At 36.0% G+C, this 17,998-nt stretch overlaps 1 protein-coding gene across 9 annotated transcripts in view; it reads left to right on the top strand.

The window, feature by feature from the left end:
- CORIN (corin, serine peptidase) overlaps positions 1-17,998 on the top strand; it is a 244,941-nt gene that overhangs the window by 86,364 nt on the left and 140,579 nt on the right. For all 9 annotated transcript variants that reach the window (XM_055385560.2, XM_055385559.2, XM_055385557.2 and 6 more), the window contains exon 5: positions 7,039-7,220. In XM_055385560.2, coding sequence (XP_055241535.2) covers positions 7,039-7,220 — 182 coding nt within the window. The remainder of the gene's footprint in view (positions 1-7,038; positions 7,221-17,998) is intronic.

Genomic DNA, 17,998 nt, shown 5'->3' with positions numbered 1-17,998 from the left:
TTATCTGGCATTATTAGGGAAGGGTACTAGCAGGGAGGAGTAACTGCTGAAATTAATTTTGGAGGAAGAAGAAAAATTTGCCGTGTAAACAAGGTGGGGTAAAAAGGCAATTCCGGTGAAGTAACAGCCAGATCTACCATATATTAGAGAGAGTACAGCTGGCTTAATTTTTCTAGAAAATAAAATGGGAGAGAAGGGAAAATGGATTTGAAGGATTTTTAGGAAGTAATATTGGCAGTATTTAGTGATTATTTGCATATGAATGTCTAAGTTGACTGGAAGGCAAAGGCTTTTGGACTTGGAGACTTAGGTAGATGGTATTACCACCAAAAACATAATGTATATGCAGTCAAATGCTCTACCCCTGAGCTATACTCCCCGAAAAAATAATGTATGTGAAGGAGGAGTGGTAGAAGTGGTGGAGAAGGAGTTAATATTGAGATCATTTCTTATGTGGATTCAAGAAGTTCGTGGCAGTAATTTTCTTTTGAGTGGAAATGAAAACAGCTTTCCTTCTGTAGTAGATGACAGGATTTAGACTTTTATTCAGTGGTGTGCTGGTAAATTGGATCCCTGAGGAAGAAAAAAACAAACCAACAACAAAACCATTATTTGTATAATTTGCTAATTCTTGTGGTGTAAACAGTCCCACCAGATGTCAAGCTAATCATAGTTTAACTGTGTGCTCACACATCACTGTGTTTCATCCCTTGACAAGTATTTGCTGAACTTTCACTAGGTGCAAGGCATGCAGCTTTGTGCTGGCTGTTTCTCATTTACTTCTCCATATCTACTTTCCACTCTCCTCCATCCTAACTCTTCCCAGGGGAGGCCACTTCAACAGTGGCTACTTTCTAGCTTCCTGTTGGGTTCAGCCAATGGAAGCCACCAGCATGAGATCATAGTGTGGGAGAATAGACAGTTTGGGTAGTGATCCCCTGGTTTCCTTTCTGCCAGGTTACATGGGTTAACTGCAACCCACTCACTGTAAGAGGCCACGACCCCTATCAAGCAGCCTTCCCCATACAACTCTCTCCAAGTTCCAGAAAATTCTCTTTCCCCTTGTCTCTTAAACCTAGGGTGCTAACAGCTCCCTGCAGCAGCCTACTGTACTACCCCTTGTTGGTTTATCTAAACCCTGCCTGTACCTTTTCCTTCTGTAGGCGATCAGAGCCCTTCATTAAACATTCTGCAGTGAACCTGCTTTAGTGGCTCACCTCTCTCCTGGTAGGATCATGACTATTACAAATGAAGAAAAAGAAAGACACAGTCCTGGATTTTAGAGTCAGACCAATGTGACCAAAAAATACCCCAAATGCTTCCATTATTTATCTTCTGATGGGAGACAATGACACATGTAAAAATTCCCTTGCACAGCTTTCCATCCCCACGTTTAGTGGAGTAGAAACCAAAGAAGCCTCTTTTCTGCTTCTCATACCCCGCTAAGCCTAACCTCTTATATGGTCTCTTGAGGTCGCAGAAGATGCTGACATAGGAAACCAATGCTGTTCGCTTATCATAGGGAGAACAAGCCATCTATTGTTATTTGGGTTTTCCAGTAGTGTTGTCATCTGTTGATTTATGTTCCTGTGTTATCTGTTGCTCATGGATTGTGCAAGGAGGTCAGATAGGCAAGATATTTGGGAGCACTGAACTGGAGTCACAGTATTTGGCTATGAAATCTGTTTAGGCTTCAATTTCCTCATAATGCAAAAGGAGAAAATGGGAGTAGATTATTTTCGAAGATCCTTCCAGCATTAACATTCTCTTCACGACTAAGTAAGTTCTGCAGCTCTGGGAGGTGCCTGTGACTATGATTTTGTGAGCATTTTTCACTGAACAGCTCAGACTAACAAAGACAAACTTAGGAATGTATTTTTAAAAAGATGATTGTGTGAGTCTTGTCAATGAATAGAACATCAAACTCAGTAGCATGCCTCTGACAATGTGATGTGTCAAGAAAAGTGTATTAGTTATATATTGCAAACTACCATAAACCTATCAGCTTAAAGCAACACACATATATTATTATACGGTTGCTATGGGCCAGATATCTGGGAGTGGCCCAGCCAGGTCCTCTGCTTTCGGGTCTGTCACATAGGTGAAATAAAGATGTTGGCAGGGTTGGGGTCTTATCTGAAGGCTTGACTTGGGAAGGATCAACTTCCAAGCTCATGTGATTCTTGGAAGAACTTCAGTTCCTTAAAGGCTTTGGTTGGAGGGTCTTAGTTCCTAGCTGTCTATTAGCCAGTGGCAACCTTCAGATCCTCGCAGTGTGGGTCTCCTCAATATGACAAGTTGCTTCATCAAAGCCAGTAAGGGAGAGAGTCTGTTAGCAATACAGAAGTCACAATCTTATGTAGACTAATGATGAAATTGACATTCCATTACCTTCTGTTGGTTGGGAGCAAATCACTCAGGCAACCTACACTCCAGAGGAGGGGATTAAACAGGGCATGAATACCAGGAAGCAGAGATCATTGCAGGTCATCTTAAAGTCCACCTGTCACAAAGATTCTGTTTGTTTTTTTTTTTCTCATGAAAAAAGAGTTTTAAATTCTGAGTTCTCCTAATAATATTTAAAGATTAGTTTATTTGCCAAAAGTAAAAAGTGACAATTGAATGCAATGTGGGATCCTAAATGGAGATCCTGGCAAAATTCAAATAGGGTCCTTAGTTTTGTTAAAGGTATTGTATCAATGCTAATTTCCTGGTTCTAATAATTATGCTACAGTTATGTAAGATGTTTACCTTAGTGGAGTCTGGATGAAGGATATATGGAAACTTTCTGTACAATTTTTTAACTTTTCTGTAAGTCTAACAGTAGTTCAAAATCAAAAGTTAAGAGAAAAGTGATTTATAAAACTTAAAAATCCATTAACCATATAAGCCTGCTTTGTGGCTATGACTTATTTCATAATTTAAACTTTATGTCCTTATCAGAACTTGTTTTTTGCAGATAAAATCTATATATTAATTTGTATATATACTATAACAAAATTATTTGAAGATAAATTCTCTAACATTTTTATAGATAAACTGTACAAGTTTTGGTAGATAAATAATTTTATAACAGCCTTCCTAGTGAAAACACCATAAAAACTTCACTATCACTATATTGTAGTATTATTTATAAAGCTATCAAATGTTTGAACAAATAATTATAGAGGAGGTATAAAAGCTTTCTGCTTTAACTTTAGTTGAAATGTACTAGGTACTTTTGCACAACACCAAATGCACTTCAGACATCAATTTAAAATAATCACCCTTTCTAAAATAGTTTTTAGATAGCTAAAGTGGTCTCCTTCCCTGTGCAGAGCACTGTTTTAAAGTCATCAATCTGTTTGTTGCTTGGATATAGACACATATTCCAAAATAGTGTGGCCTATCTCACCACGCTGTTCCATGTGATGAAAAGCAAAATGCTTCAACCTTCCATAGGCAGTTGAATTTTATGCAATGTAAGAAAAAATGACTGCACATTTTGCTCACTGTTGGAAAGTGTTGCTAGTTATTAATACCCCATCACTATTTCACATATCCTGGTCCAGCAATTTAAAGCTTATGGGTCTCAGTTGGTTACACCTCTTAAGAGAACTATTTGGAAACACAGTAGACATTTTTCTTAGGCCCTATTTTTAGAATGGAGGGCCTAATGGTATTTTAATGTCTCTATATAGTCCCAGAACAAATCTTGAGGAAAATGCCTGTTACCTTTTGAAATTTAGCAAATCTGGGGGGATTATCAATGCTCCTCTGAGAAACATTGCCTTAAAGAATGAATTTTGACTTACAGAATGTTAGTAGTAAAAGGACTATGAAAAATGGTCCAAACTCCAGCTCTTCCAAAACCTTCATTTTTCAAATGAGGAAACTGAGTTTTGACATGAGTGAGCTATTGCCCAAGATTCAACAGTGGAGGAGTGGCCATGTGAAAGTTGCAGGGTGATAGACTGAGGCTTTCCTGTAGAAAAATGACCACCGTAAGAGTCAATGACAATGATTCCATTTCTGAATTAAAGACTTAACTTTAGAACTTGAAAACAGTCTGCTGGCCTCCTGTGTGAAACTTCATTTTTGTTACCCTAGAAGGTTCTAAGAAAAGATGTAGAATGATAAATAAAATAAAATAAAATAACTCAGTTCAGAAATGAGGAAAGGTCCAGGAACCGCTTGGGAGAGGTGGGCTCCAGAGTGTTGTTCAGTTTGCAGACATCTTTCTCATCTTCAAAAAATGCTGAATTTTTTTTTCCCCTTTAAATGGTATCTGGAATTTCATCAGTTAGAGATTCCATTGCCCCAGTGAGCAGTCTTCTTTTAAAGATGCAAAAATCTCTGGGAGGGTTAAGTGTTCATCTATTATTCTGTGTTTATTTCATCTATTTTCTTATTTAAAAGCTTAATTGAGATCAGCTGCAATTGAGAGTACTGTTTTGATTGTAGGAAGGGAATAATATGTTTCAAGCACTCTGGTAGAGGTGACCATTTAGGTGGGGTGCTGGCATCGGGGTGATCACAATGGCATTGGGACCCTGGGACCTTGGTCAAGAACTAGAAGGCAAAGGAGGAACACCAACGACAAGCCTAGCTTGTTTTATAGCTTTACTGTGGGCTGGCTCACACCTAGAGAAGAAAGCACAAATGTATTTACCCTTTCCTTGTGTTTCTTAGCCCCTTTGACAAATACTGATTCAATGCACATTTGTAGGCTTTTGCAGAATGGAGATCTCACCCATCACGTATATGATGGTGCCACTCACAAAGTGCATATCAAGATTTGCACTCTCGGCTGGGTGCGGTGGCTCAGGCCTGTAATCCCTGCACTTTGGGAGGCTAAGGTGGGCAGATCACCTGCGGTCAGGAGTTTGAGACCAGCCTGGCCAACATGTTGAAACCCTGTCTCTACTAAAAATACAAAATTAGCCGGGCGAGGTGGCGCATGCCTGTAATCCCAGCTACTCGGGAAGCTGTGGCAGGAAAATCGCTTGAAACCAGGAGGCAGAGCTTGCAGTGAGCCTATGGTGCCTCTGCAGTCTAGCCAGGGCAACAAAGCCAGACTCCATTTGAAAAAAAAAAAAAAAGATTTGCGTTGTGCTTGCAAGACATGCATTCATGAAATTAGGACTTACTCGTAGTACAGTAGTAAATAGAATAGGTCCTGGGTCAATCTGCCCGAGTTCTAATCCCGGCTCTGACTCTCATTCCCTCAGTGAACTTGGACAAATGTCTTATTTGTCTGTGCTTCTTTCCTTATTCGTATATTGGGGATTAGTAATAACACCTATTACTCATCCTGTTCTGAGAAATCAGTGAGGTGATGCATGTGTGGTACTAAGAACAGTGCCTGGCAAACATAAGTAACTGCATGTAGTAATTTTATGTTCTCCACCTTCCTTTACTGTGTATCCTAGTTTTATTTGAGAAAATATATTCGCTAACTTCTCTGGGATAAGATTCAGGACAGGCAGGAAATATTGAAAAACAGTGTTATTTAAGTGATCCTTTCTTAGTCCCAGAAATATCTAATATATTTCGGGTGTCTTCTTTATACCAAGAAACTTGCCTGAACCAATTCATATTTTATATGCTGAAGCTAATTCTTTCAAATACAAAACCTCTTATTCAACATCCTCACTATTGAATTTGGTTACATATTAATGTATGTAGACAATTATATGAAGATCAGTATTCTAAAAGATACTCAGTTTTAAGGTGACTTTCTGAGAGGAAGGTAAAATATTTTTATCTGAATGTAATTGTTGAATTCCCTTTTTCCATTTTTATGTACAAAGATATCTGCCCTAAGATTATTTTACAGACCCTATTAGTTTCATTTGATCTCAATGGCTGGCCTATCCCCTTATGTTTTTGTAATCTGTAGAAGTATGAATGGGGTATTGTAAATGTGCTTGTTTGATCAAGGAGTTTTAAAAGCCCAACTATTAGGTCCTTAGAAGAGAAGAGACAGGGAGAGTAGGTAGAATGTGTCCTGAAACTTGAAACACCAGGATTCTATTCCTGCTTCTGCCATTAGGAGCTATTTGACCTCAAGTCTGTCCTAGAATCTCCCTGGAACTATCTCATATGAAGGATTTGAATAAGGTATTGTTTAAGGTTTGTTACATATCTAATATTGTACGATTCTGTGATATCTTATTGGCTCCACATTTGTGAAGTGTATGCTTTGATTTAACTGACATGTCTATTTTCTTTCCCAGTTTCCTTAAAACTATTTGAAATGCTTTTAGCAATTGACCAGCCAGGGTGAGAGATGCAGCCTTCAGCTGTAAAGTAGAAACAATTACCTGGGTCTGCAAGGAAACAAGTCTGTGGCCTTGACTTTGTTAGTATCCCATCTCCATTCGCAGAGCTGTGGATCTAGGACTGTTTCATGGCATGTTAAGTGAATAAAGATAAGCTCTGGGGGCATCATTACTCATACTATTAACAGACAATTGTGTGCATTTTTTTTATTTTGCAGATGACAGACTAGAAATCTGAAAAGATAAATAACTGTACAAGGTCTTCCAAGTTGCCACTCATCTGTATAATGTTCATTTTCCAGGGAGGCTGGGGAAGTTAATAATGGAACAGCTTACTCTCTGCTGCCACTCAGAGATACTTGAATTTCTCAAAGGGAAGATAAAAATACAAGAATAACATATTTTTGACCTACTTCTTCCTTTGCAATCTGAGGGCCTTCATTTCCACGTTAATTTTCCCCTTTGGATATTAAATAGAGCTCTTTTAGGCTGACAACTATATATTTTAGCCCAGTAAATATTAAACAAATTATTGATAAATGTTCCTACAAGAAATAGTTAGATGATGTGGAACTAGCTATTTCTTCTAGAATCAAGATCATAGAATAGCTAAAATCACTGTCATAGGACTGAATGTAAAAATTTAAGTTGCTGACTATAGTAAGTATAAATTAAGATAATATCACAACACAGGGGCTAACTTTAATTTCACTATTATTTCAAAACCTATTCTGTAAAGACACTAATTTTCACCTTTCTCTTTTTTTTTTTTTAGTCATGGACTCCTGCCCTGTAGGTCCTTCTGTGAGGCTGCAAAAGAAGGCTGTGAATCAGTCCTGGGGATGGTGAATTACTCCTGGCCGGATTTCCTCAGATGCTCCCAGTTTAGAAACCAAACTGAAAGCAGCAATGTCAGCAGAATTTGCTTCTCACCTCAGCAGGAAAACGGAAAGCAATGTAGGTGTCTGTGTTTCATTTCATTTTTAGAAGATTTTATTTCAGTATGCCATTTATACAGGAATGGATATAAATAATAAGTGTACAGTCTGATAAATTTTAACCAAGTGACAAGATCCATGTAACCAGAACCCAGATCAAGGAATAGAATATTAACAACATTCCCAGAAATGCCTTCAAGCCCGCTGCCTGTCGTATCTCACCCTTCCAAAAGAAACCTCTATCCTTACTTCTATCACCTTAGTTTTGCTTACTTCTGAACTTCATATAAATGGAATCATACAATATGTAACTTTTTAAAACCTGTCTTCGTTTGCTCAGCATTATTTTCAAGAAATTAATTACATCTTCATATTGTGGTTCATTCATTCTCATTGTTATACAGCATTCTAATATATGATTGAACCAAAATATATTTTTCCATTTCACTGTTGATGGACATTTGCATTGTATCCAATTTTCAGCTATTACAGTGATGCTATTACTATTCTTGTGCATGTCTTTTTTTTTTTTTCTGGAGACAGAGACTTGCTCTGCCACCCAGGCTGGAGTGCAGTGGCATGATCTCAGCTCACTGCAACCTCTGCCTTTCGGGTTCAAGCAATTCTCCTGCCTCAGCCTCCCGAGTAGCTGGGATTATAGGTGCACGCCATCATGCCTGGCTAACTTTTGTATTTTTAGTAGAGACATGGTTTCGCCATGTTGGCCAGGCTGGTCTTGAACTCCTTATCTCGTGATCCACCCACCTTGGCCTCCCAAAGTGTTTGGATTACAGACATGAGTCACCTTTCCCAGCCTCTTGTGCCTGTCTTTAATTGAATATGGTTATATTTATTCAACAAAAAAGTTTTCTAAAGTGGTTGTACCAATTTATGCTCTTACCGGCTCCTTATGAAAGTTGTAGTTGCTCCAAATCCTTCCCAATCTTTAGCATTGTCAGTCTTTTTCATTTTAACAATTTTGATGGGAGTATTGTGAAATGTCTGTCCAAATATTTTGCCTATTTTTTGATGGTCTGTCTTTTTGTTTTCAGTTTATAGTTTTGTATGAATTCTGGATACAAGTCATCTGTTGGATATATGTATTGCAAAGATCTCATGCCCTATGGCTTGCCTTTCTACTCTTATTAGCATCTATGATGGAATAGAAGGTCTTCATTTTAATGGGTCCATAATATCAATCTTTTCTTTTGTGTTTTTTTTTTCTGTGTCTTAAGAAATCTTTGCTCACCCCCAAACATAGAAGTTTTTCTCCTATGTTTCTTCTAGAATCTTTATTGTTTTGACATTCAGTTTTACATCTACTATAATTCTAGAATTAATTTTTGTGCATGGTGAAAGGTAAAAGATAGGAATTAATTTTTTCTATGTGTATATTCAATTGACCCACCATCATTTAATTATTTAGAAGACAATTTTTCCCTCTGCACTGTAATATCACTGCTGCTATCAATCAAGTGAATGATTACATGTATATCTATTTTTGAACCCTCTAATTGACAGAATAGAGACAATACCACACTATCTGGATTACTATAGTTTTATAGCATCTTTATATTGAATATTATATGTCCTCTATCTTTGTTCTTCTTAAAGATTGACTATTTTTGGCCCTTTGCATTTAATGTAAATTTTAAAATCACTATGTAATTTCCACAAATGCTGTTTTTGTTTTTGTTTTGTTTTTAAATTGGGACTGCATTAAATATATAGATCAAATTCAGGAAAATTTCTTTACAACAGTCAGTCTTCCAACCATAACAATTATATACTATGGTAATATTTAAGTAGGTATTTTCAATGAGGCATTTTAAAATTTCTCTCAATTATGTGTTATAGGTTTAACCATAGAGATCTTGCACATCTTCAGATTTATTTGTGGTATCTGGTATTTTTGATGTTATTGTAAATTATATATTTTTAAAACATTTCCTTTATTTTCTGTTTTTATGTATCCAAGAAATTTGATAAATCACTCAACAATTTTTATAATTTGTCTGTAAATTCATTTGAATTTTCTAAGTACACAATCATGTCATCTAAAATAATGACAATTTATTTCCTCCTTTTCAGTCATTCTGCTTTCTGTTTCTTCTATGTCGGAAAGAAGATTTTCAATATGTCACCTTTAATTCTGATGTTTGGTGAAGGGTTTTTAGGATACTCTTGGTCAGATTAAGGAAGCTCTTTCTATTTGTAGTTTGCTAAGACTTTTTTAAAAATCCTGAATGGGTTTTGAATTTTATTATTTTTTTCTATATCTATTAAGATGATGTATTATTTTTTCATATTATGCTAGTTACCTTTTAGAAATGCCAGCTTTACTGAGATCATTCACATACTATAAAATTCATCTGTTTAAAGTATATTATTAAGTGGTTTAGTATACACACAGAATTGTACAACCATCATAATAATCTATAATAATTTCAGAATGTTTTTATCACCCTAGAAAGAAACCTACACGCATTAGCAGTAAATTGCCATCCCTCTCCTCAGCCCCTGGTAAACACTAATTAACTTTCTGTTTCTATAAACATGACTATTTTGGACATTTAATATGAATTAAATCATACAGTATGGGACTCTTGTGACTGACTTCTTTCACATAGCAAAATATTTTCAGGGTTCATATATGCTGTAGCATGTATTATTAGTACTTCATTCATTTTTATTGTCAATTGATACTCCATTGTAGGAATATACCACATTAAAAATCCATACATTAATTGAGGAATATTTGGACTGTTTTCACTTTTGGACTGTTATGAATAATGCTATCTGTATAATATTTGCATATAAGATTTTGTGTTTTTGTGTGGACATACTGTTTTAATTCTCTCAGCTATATACCTAGGAGTAGAATTGCTGTGACTAGTATTAACTCTATGTTTAACATTTTGAGGAAATGCCATTCCTACAAACAATGTATGAGGGCTCCATTGTTTCCACATTTTCACCACACTTGTCTTTTTTGTTTATAGCTGTCCTAGTTGGTGTGAAGTGGTATCCCATTGTGGTTTTGATTTGCAGTTTGCTAATGACTAATTATGTTGAGCAACATGTCATGTGCTTGTTAGTGTTAGCCATTTGTATGCCTTATATTGAGAAATATCTATTCAAATACTTTGCCCATTTTAAAATTAGGTTGCCTCTTTAAATTGTTGAATTGTCAGGTTCTTTATATATTCTGGATGCAAGTGTGCCTTTTAAGCTATATAATCTTCAAATATCTTCCCACATTCTTCGGGGGCTGTTTTCATTTTAACAACAGTTTTTAACTTTGAGGAAGTCCAGTTTATCTGTCTTTTCTTTTGTTGCGTATGCTTCTAGTGTATGTATTTTAAAAATTGGCTAATACAAGGTGACTAATTATTTATTCCTTTGTTTTCTTTTAAGATTTTAATAGATTTAGCTCTTATATTTAAGTCATTGATCCATTTTAAATTAACTTTTCTGTATGTTGTGAAGTAGGAGTCCAACTTCTTTCATTTGCATATGGAAATTCAGTTGTCCTAGTATGTATTGTTGAAGAGCTATTCTTTCCCACTGAATGGACTTGGAGCCCCTTGTTAAAAAACAATTGGCCATAGATGTATGGGTTTATTTCTGGACTTTCAATTATTTTTTATTGATCTATCTATCTTTCTTGATTACCACAGTTTGCAATACATTTTGAAATTATGAAGTGTGCATACTTTAACTTTTTAAGGATTACTTTAGCTATCCTGGGTCCCTTGCCTTTCTGTATAAATTTTAGGATTAACTTGTCAATTTCTGAAAAAAATTCAGCTATAATTTTGATAAAGATTACATATGTAAATATACCATTCAATCTTTGCTAAAAGAGCTGGAATGGCTATACTAATATTTGATCAAATAGATTTTAAAACAAAATTGTTACCAAAAAAGAGGAGGGATTTTTTAATGATAAAGGGTCAATTCATCAGGAAAACATAACACAGAGCCAGAAATACTTAAATCTGACAGAACTGAAGGAAAAATAGACAATTCAACCATAATATTCCACTGTCAATAATGAGTAGAACTAGGTAGAAGATTAAAAGGGAAATACAAGACTTATAAAGCACGATAAACCAATGAGATCTAATAGACATCTGTAGTACACTCCACCCAGCAATAGAAAATATGTGTAAACACATAGGCACCTAAAAATTTCCATTTTTGAGCTTACAACCTATTTGTGTTTCTGAATATAAAGTATGCCTTTTACACACAGTATATAATTGAATCTCATATTTTTATCTATGAGACAAATCTCTGCCTTTTGATTGTAGTGTTTAATTCATTTACACTTAATGTAATTATAAGTATTTGCATATGCTGTTTTGAAATTTGTTTTCTCTATGACTTTTGTATTTCTTGATCTTTCATTACTGACTTTTTTTGTGTTAGATATATTGGGGTGTGCCATTTTAAATTTCTTGTTGCTTGGCTATTTTTTTTAGTTATTCTTATTGGTTGTGCTGGAACTTAAAATTAACGTCTTAAGTTATAACAGTCTAGTTCAGATGAATCCCAACCGAATTTCAACAATATCTACACTTTGCTTCTGTATAGCTTTGTTTCTTTTTCCTTCTTTGTACCATTATGTATACAAATTACATCTTTATATAATATAATCTCAACATAGGTTTACTGATTATGATTATAAATTATTGATTTATGCAGTTGTTTTTAAGAATCAGATAGGATAATAAAAGATTTATAGAAAAATACATTTCTTTTATCTTACTTTTACCTATTTAATTACCTCTACCAATACCTTTTATTTCTTCATATGGATTCAAGTTGCTGTATACTGTCCTTTTATTTTATCCCAAAGGACTTCCTTTAGTACTTCTTACAGGGTGGTTCTGTTAATAGCAAATTCTCTCCACTTTTGTTTATCTGGGAATATCATAATTTGTCTTTCATTTTGAAAGGATATTTTGCTGTACATAGAATTTCTGTTTGACAGTCTTTTATTTTCAGCACTTTGAATATGTTATCCCACTTCCTTTTGGACTCCTCAGTTTGGATGAGAAGTCAGATGTTAACCTTTCTGAAGCTCCATTTTATCAGATGAGTTGCTTATATCCCAGTGTTTTCAAAATTTTCTGTGTCTGATTTTTGATAGATTAATTACAATGTGTCTAAGTGTAGATCCTTTAGAGTTTATTTGAATTTTTGTACTTCTTGGTTATGCAGATGAATGTTTTTCTCCAAATTTGAGAAGTTTTCAGCTATTATATCTTCAAACATTCTTTCTGACTCATTCTTTTATCTCTTTCTGGGACTCCCATTATGAGTATGTTGGTACATCCTCCAAGTCATTAAGGACCTTTTAATTTTTCTTCTTTTTTTTCTTTCTGTTCCTTAGACTAGATAATCTCAGCTTACTTATCTTAAAGTTTGAGGATTTTCTCTTCTGCCTGATCAAGTCTGCTGTTAAGTCTTTCTAGTAAATTTTTAATTTCAGTTATTATATATTTTACTGCATAATTTCTAATATTTTAAAATTATGTATCTTTATTAATATTTTGTATTTTTTGAGCCATTGCTCTTATACTTCCCTTTAGTTCTCTAGAAATGTGTTCCTTAGTTCTTTGAATGAGTTAAAATAACTGATTTAAAAGTCTGTCCAGTAAATTCAATGTCTTAGCTTCCTCAGGAACAGTTTTTGTTGACTGTTTTTTCCCCCTGTATATGGGCATATGTTCCAGTCTCTTTGGACATCTTGTAATTTTTTGTTGAAAGTTGGACATTTAAAATAATATAGTGTTCAACTCTGCAAGTTGAATTCTTCCCCCCAACATTTGTTGCTGTTTCTGTTTCTTGTTGCTTTAATTATTGTTATTTATTTGTTCAATGAGTTCCCTGAAACAAATTATGTTAAGTTTGTTCTTTGTCATGTCTGGCCACTGAAGTTTTTGCCCAGATAGCAGCCTAGTGGTCAACTAATGATTGGACAGAATTTCCTTAAATGCCTTTAACAGGTATATATCCTAGTCTTTGCCAAGGGATTCTGTGCATGTTAGGGTGCATAATCAGTACTGTAGCAGAGTCGACACTATAGCAGAGTCAATGCTATAGCAGTCAATACTATAGCAGAGTTTACAGCTCTGCCTTATCCTTAAATTTCTGCTTGTACAGGGTCTCAATGTCTGCCACAGGTGAGATATTTGGGCCTTTCTGGGTCCTTCTTAGGTATATGCATAGTCCTGCACATTCATGGGATCTTCTAGATTCTCAGCAACGTATTAGAGCTTTTCAAATTTTCCTACAGGAATTCCCCACATTTTTCTTTTAATTTTTCTGGTTAGCTTCTTGTTTGCCCCGAGTGATATCCCCACCTCAGACAGTTACAGTGTTAATCGATTATTAAAATTTTTTTTTAGAAACACCCCGGGGAAAAGGCTTTTGCACTGAGTAAGCTCTTATTCAGGTCAAATAATCACATTTGCTCTGAGGTGAGTTTCCAGGGAGCTAACAGACGAGAAAAATAATGACAATTCTTTGGTAATGGGGCATTGTGGAGAGCTCCAAGCATGTTTTGCCCTTTCTAGTGGCTGCTTGGCTGCTAATTTTCACAGCTGATGTAGTTGTGAGGTTATCTAGATCAATAACCATATCTTATCACCTGCTTTCTGAGACCATGCCTGACACTAGGTGCTAAAAGTTGAGTTTTCTGGAAATAGTAACTGAGATGGAGTTTGGTGTACAGAGTATTTATTAAGCTTCAGCCTTTAAGGGAGGGAGAGAAAGCAGAATTGGGCAGAAGGAGTTGAAATATGATCCAGGCCCATCAAAGCCTCAGCTAAATCCTTGGGGAGTTCTGGAATGTATTAAGCCTACAAGAGTTATCTCATGTTGATCCAAAATAGTCGAGTCTATGTGTCTCCACCTCAATCAGTCATTGGATGTGGTCCTTCCTGGGATGAGTGTGCCACTGAGTGAGGCAGATCTCTTCAGTGTTCCACAGCTGAGGCAAAACCCGAAGGATCTGACAGCTAAAGGCGGTGGGCCAGCAAATGTAGCAATAGATTCTTGAAGGGTAGACATATATGGCCAGATCGTGTATGTGATATGGGCCAGACACATATATGATCACACGTATGTGCCACATATGTGATCACTAGTCACATATGGGGCCAGATAGCCTTAATTTAATCAGAGACTAAGCTGATTTTGCCTCATTGTTATAAGGCTCCGTCTACCTCTGGTTTTTCTCCATTCTGAGAGTGTGGTTCTCCAGTAGTCTCAACTGAGAAACTGGGAGGCTTACTATATTCCCTTCCTCCTTGGGTAGTTCCAAATTTTATTTTATTTTCTGCTCAGAGCAGTATAATTTCTGTGATTTCCATTCTACTTTTCTGAAGTTTTCTGCTTAGTTCTTTAGGCTCCTGCCCTCTGTGGCAAATGCCTTGCAAGGCAACCCTCCCAAGTGGTAGATCTGCTTCTCTATGTCTCCCCTTTCACTGCTTACCTGGCCCCTTAGTATCTGGCTGCTTCACAAAACCAAACTCTAATTTTTATCTCTTTGCCTTTGTGGAATTGCCAAAAGTTCTGCTGGCTTATCTTCTCTTTGCAGTGGTCACATGTGTAGCACCATGCCAAGAACCGGCAAGTTCCATGAAGGACAAGGCATGCACAGATTGTAGACTCTTAGGGCATGTTCTCACTTAGCTAAATGATGAGAATACATAGACACATAGAGGGGAACAACTGATACTGGGGTCTACCAGAAGGTGGAGGGTAGGAGGAGAAAAAGGATCAGGAAAAGTAATTAATGGGTACTAGGCTTAATAAGTGAGTGATCTGTACAACAAACCCCTATGACACAAGTTTACCTATATAACAAACTTGCATATGTACTTTTGAACTTAAAATAAAACTTTAAAAAAGAATGTAGACTCTTTGTTCTACAGTTATCTTCTCTCTGGGACCTTGGCCACTCACATCTTAATTATCTCATCAGCTCTCAGATGCCTTCAAACAGATGTTTCTTGTGTTTTATCTGGCTTTTCTAGTTGTACTTGACAGGGGCATTGATCTGCTGCAAGTTACTACATCATGGCCAGAAATGGAAGTTTGTTTTCTTTTTCACACATTGTTTAGTAGAGGTCTGCTGCTAAATTAGGATTCCCTCCAAAAGATAGTATATAGCTAAAAGCCATTAGAAGGCTGAGTGAGTAAAACTGAAAGAGAAGTCCTTTAAGTCTTTTCTGTTTTAACTGCATTTTCTCCTGTTTTATAAGAATGCTTACAGTCTTCATTAGTGGTCATTTGGAAAATGTAACCCATTGATACAGGATTTAAGAATTCATAGAGAAAACTTGAAAATAAAAAAATCATCAGTGTTATGTAACACTGTTGCTCAAAACATATCAGTTCTTGAAAATCAAAATAACATTATTAGTATCCTTTTTTTTTTTTTTTTTTTTTTTTTTTAAGATGGAGTCTCTGTCGCCCAGGCTGGAGTGCAGTGACGCGATCTCTGCTCACTGCAAGCTTCGCCTCCCGGGTTCACGCCATTCTCAGGAGAATGTCTCAGCCTCCGAAGTAGCTGGGACTACAGGTGCCCACCACCACTTCCGGCTAATTTTTTGTATTTCTAGTAGAGACGTGGTTTCACCGTGTTAGCCAGGATGGTCTTGATCTCCTGACCTCGTGATCCGCCCGCCTTGGCCTTCCAAAGTGCTGGGATTACAGGCGTGAGCCACCATGCCCAGCCCATTATTAGTATTTTTTAATAAAAAACTAAAATGCCACTTAAAACATTGCCTCTCTAATATCAGAGGATATTGCAAATATTCTAATCTTGGAAAAGATTGATGATCTTGGAAAAAATCTTAGAAAGATTGATGAAACATTTATATTTAAAAATGTATGTTTAAAGAGAACAGAAATTTCCAAAGTACACTCATCTGAGATTCTCTACTTGTCAGATAATCTTTTTAGAATTCTTGGTTGTAATATTTTTTTCATGTAGAGATAATTCTCCAAAAATGCATCTGATAGTTGGTGTTTGATGTAATATTTACCTAGAATTTAAAATAAGTATTCTGTCTCTTGCTTTATGGGTAAACAGGATGCTAGACATATTCATAGTTTGTGTGCTATAGAGAAAGTTACTGCCAGCTACAATCTTTGTATATGCATAAGAATGTAATTTCTTGTATACACCGACATAGTTACTAAAAAGTGTAAGAATATATTGTATGCCAACCAGAAAAGTGTTTATTATATAATACAGTCTTAATCATATAAGGGATTATGCTATAGAGCCACTTTGTAAATACAACTAATGTAGTTTTTCTTTCATTTTTTCATTCAATATTGATTGAGCACTTTTTCTTTTCTGCGTATCATTCCAGGTACTCTGAACAAGTAAAAGTAATTATGATGACCATAATTTTAATCTATATCTGTTTAACGCATTGGTTCTTAACTAGGGGTGATTTTGCAGCCCCCATTTGGGAACATTTGGCAATGTCTGTAGACATTTTTGGTTGTCACAACTGTGAGAACAGGGGGAGTTGCTACTAACACCTAGTAGGTAGAGGCAAGATATGCTGCCAAACATCCTACAATGCACATGCAGGACAGCCTCCCACAACAAAAAATTACATGGCCTAAAATGTTAGGAGTGCTGCTTTTGAGAAACCGTGGTCTAGGGCTATATGTTTTGCAAAGTACTTTCTAACAGTAGTAATAATAATAATAGTTTAACATACTGCCTATCTTTAAGGAGTGTTAAACCTAATCTGTGATATCCACGTGTAAGAAACAGAATGTTAAAAGAGCATTAATAACTACATGTAAACATGCTGTGATACAGAAAGTATAAAAGGACACAGGTTAAATGTCAATGGAATAGAGTGAAGTCAATTACATAAATGAATCCTGAATATTTTAAAAGAGAAAGGCTCCTACTTAGCAAAGAGGATGGAAGAAGGTGTTCTGGTGGAGATGTTTGGCACTGTGGATTTGCGTTGGGTGTCAGGTTCCTAATTAGCCAATGAAATGAATGGTGACTAAAAGTTGACTCTTGTCTCAATCGTCTTCTTCTAACTTGTGAAATCATTTGCCCAAGGAAATAGTAATTCCCTCCCTTTACATTATGTACCCCATTCTCCTTTCTGAAGTGCTTTCACAGCTGTTAGTTCAATTTGCTTCCAGAGTAAATCTCCAAGGTATTATCATCTTTATTTTATAAATTAAGAAACTGAGGTTCAGGAGGTCATTCCCAGCTTATTTTAAATCCAGTCCCCCAGGCTCCATCCTCCCCCAAATAGTCCACCATCCTGGGACCATCTTGAGATTTGATTATTAATCCTTATTAATACCCACCACTACAGCCCCCTTCTCACAAGAGCTCTCACGTGTCTTTCCAGAGTGAATCGAGCCAAAACCCACAACTTGTAACAGCTGCTTTTCCCAATGCTTAGCTCTGTAAATTCGATTCATCTTCTCTTAATATCCTTTAAGTCAGTCGTAACTCCTAAGGTATTTTGTTCCCATATAGAAGGACACACAGTTGTCTTATCCTTTCTATCTTATGTTGATGCTAGGTCTTGTAAAGTAAATAGTGTGCTAAAGTGATAATGCTGTGGGAACTGTTCGTCAGAGGTTTTAAAATAAACATTTGTGTGTTTCCATAGTTGAGATGTGAGAACTCAGGGGGCTAAAGTTCAGGACCTATCAATCATGCTGAGCTTTCTGACTAATCCTTTACCTAGTCTGTAATCATATATGGAAAGTTGATTTTAAATC

The sequence above is a fragment of the Gorilla gorilla genome, chromosome 3 (genome assembly GCF_029281585.2).
Source record: "Gorilla gorilla gorilla isolate KB3781 chromosome 3, NHGRI_mGorGor1-v2.1_pri, whole genome shotgun sequence".
Classification (NCBI taxonomy): Eukaryota; Metazoa; Chordata; class Mammalia; order Primates; family Hominidae; genus Gorilla; species Gorilla gorilla.
This window is presented reverse-complemented; position numbering and strand designations above follow the sequence as displayed.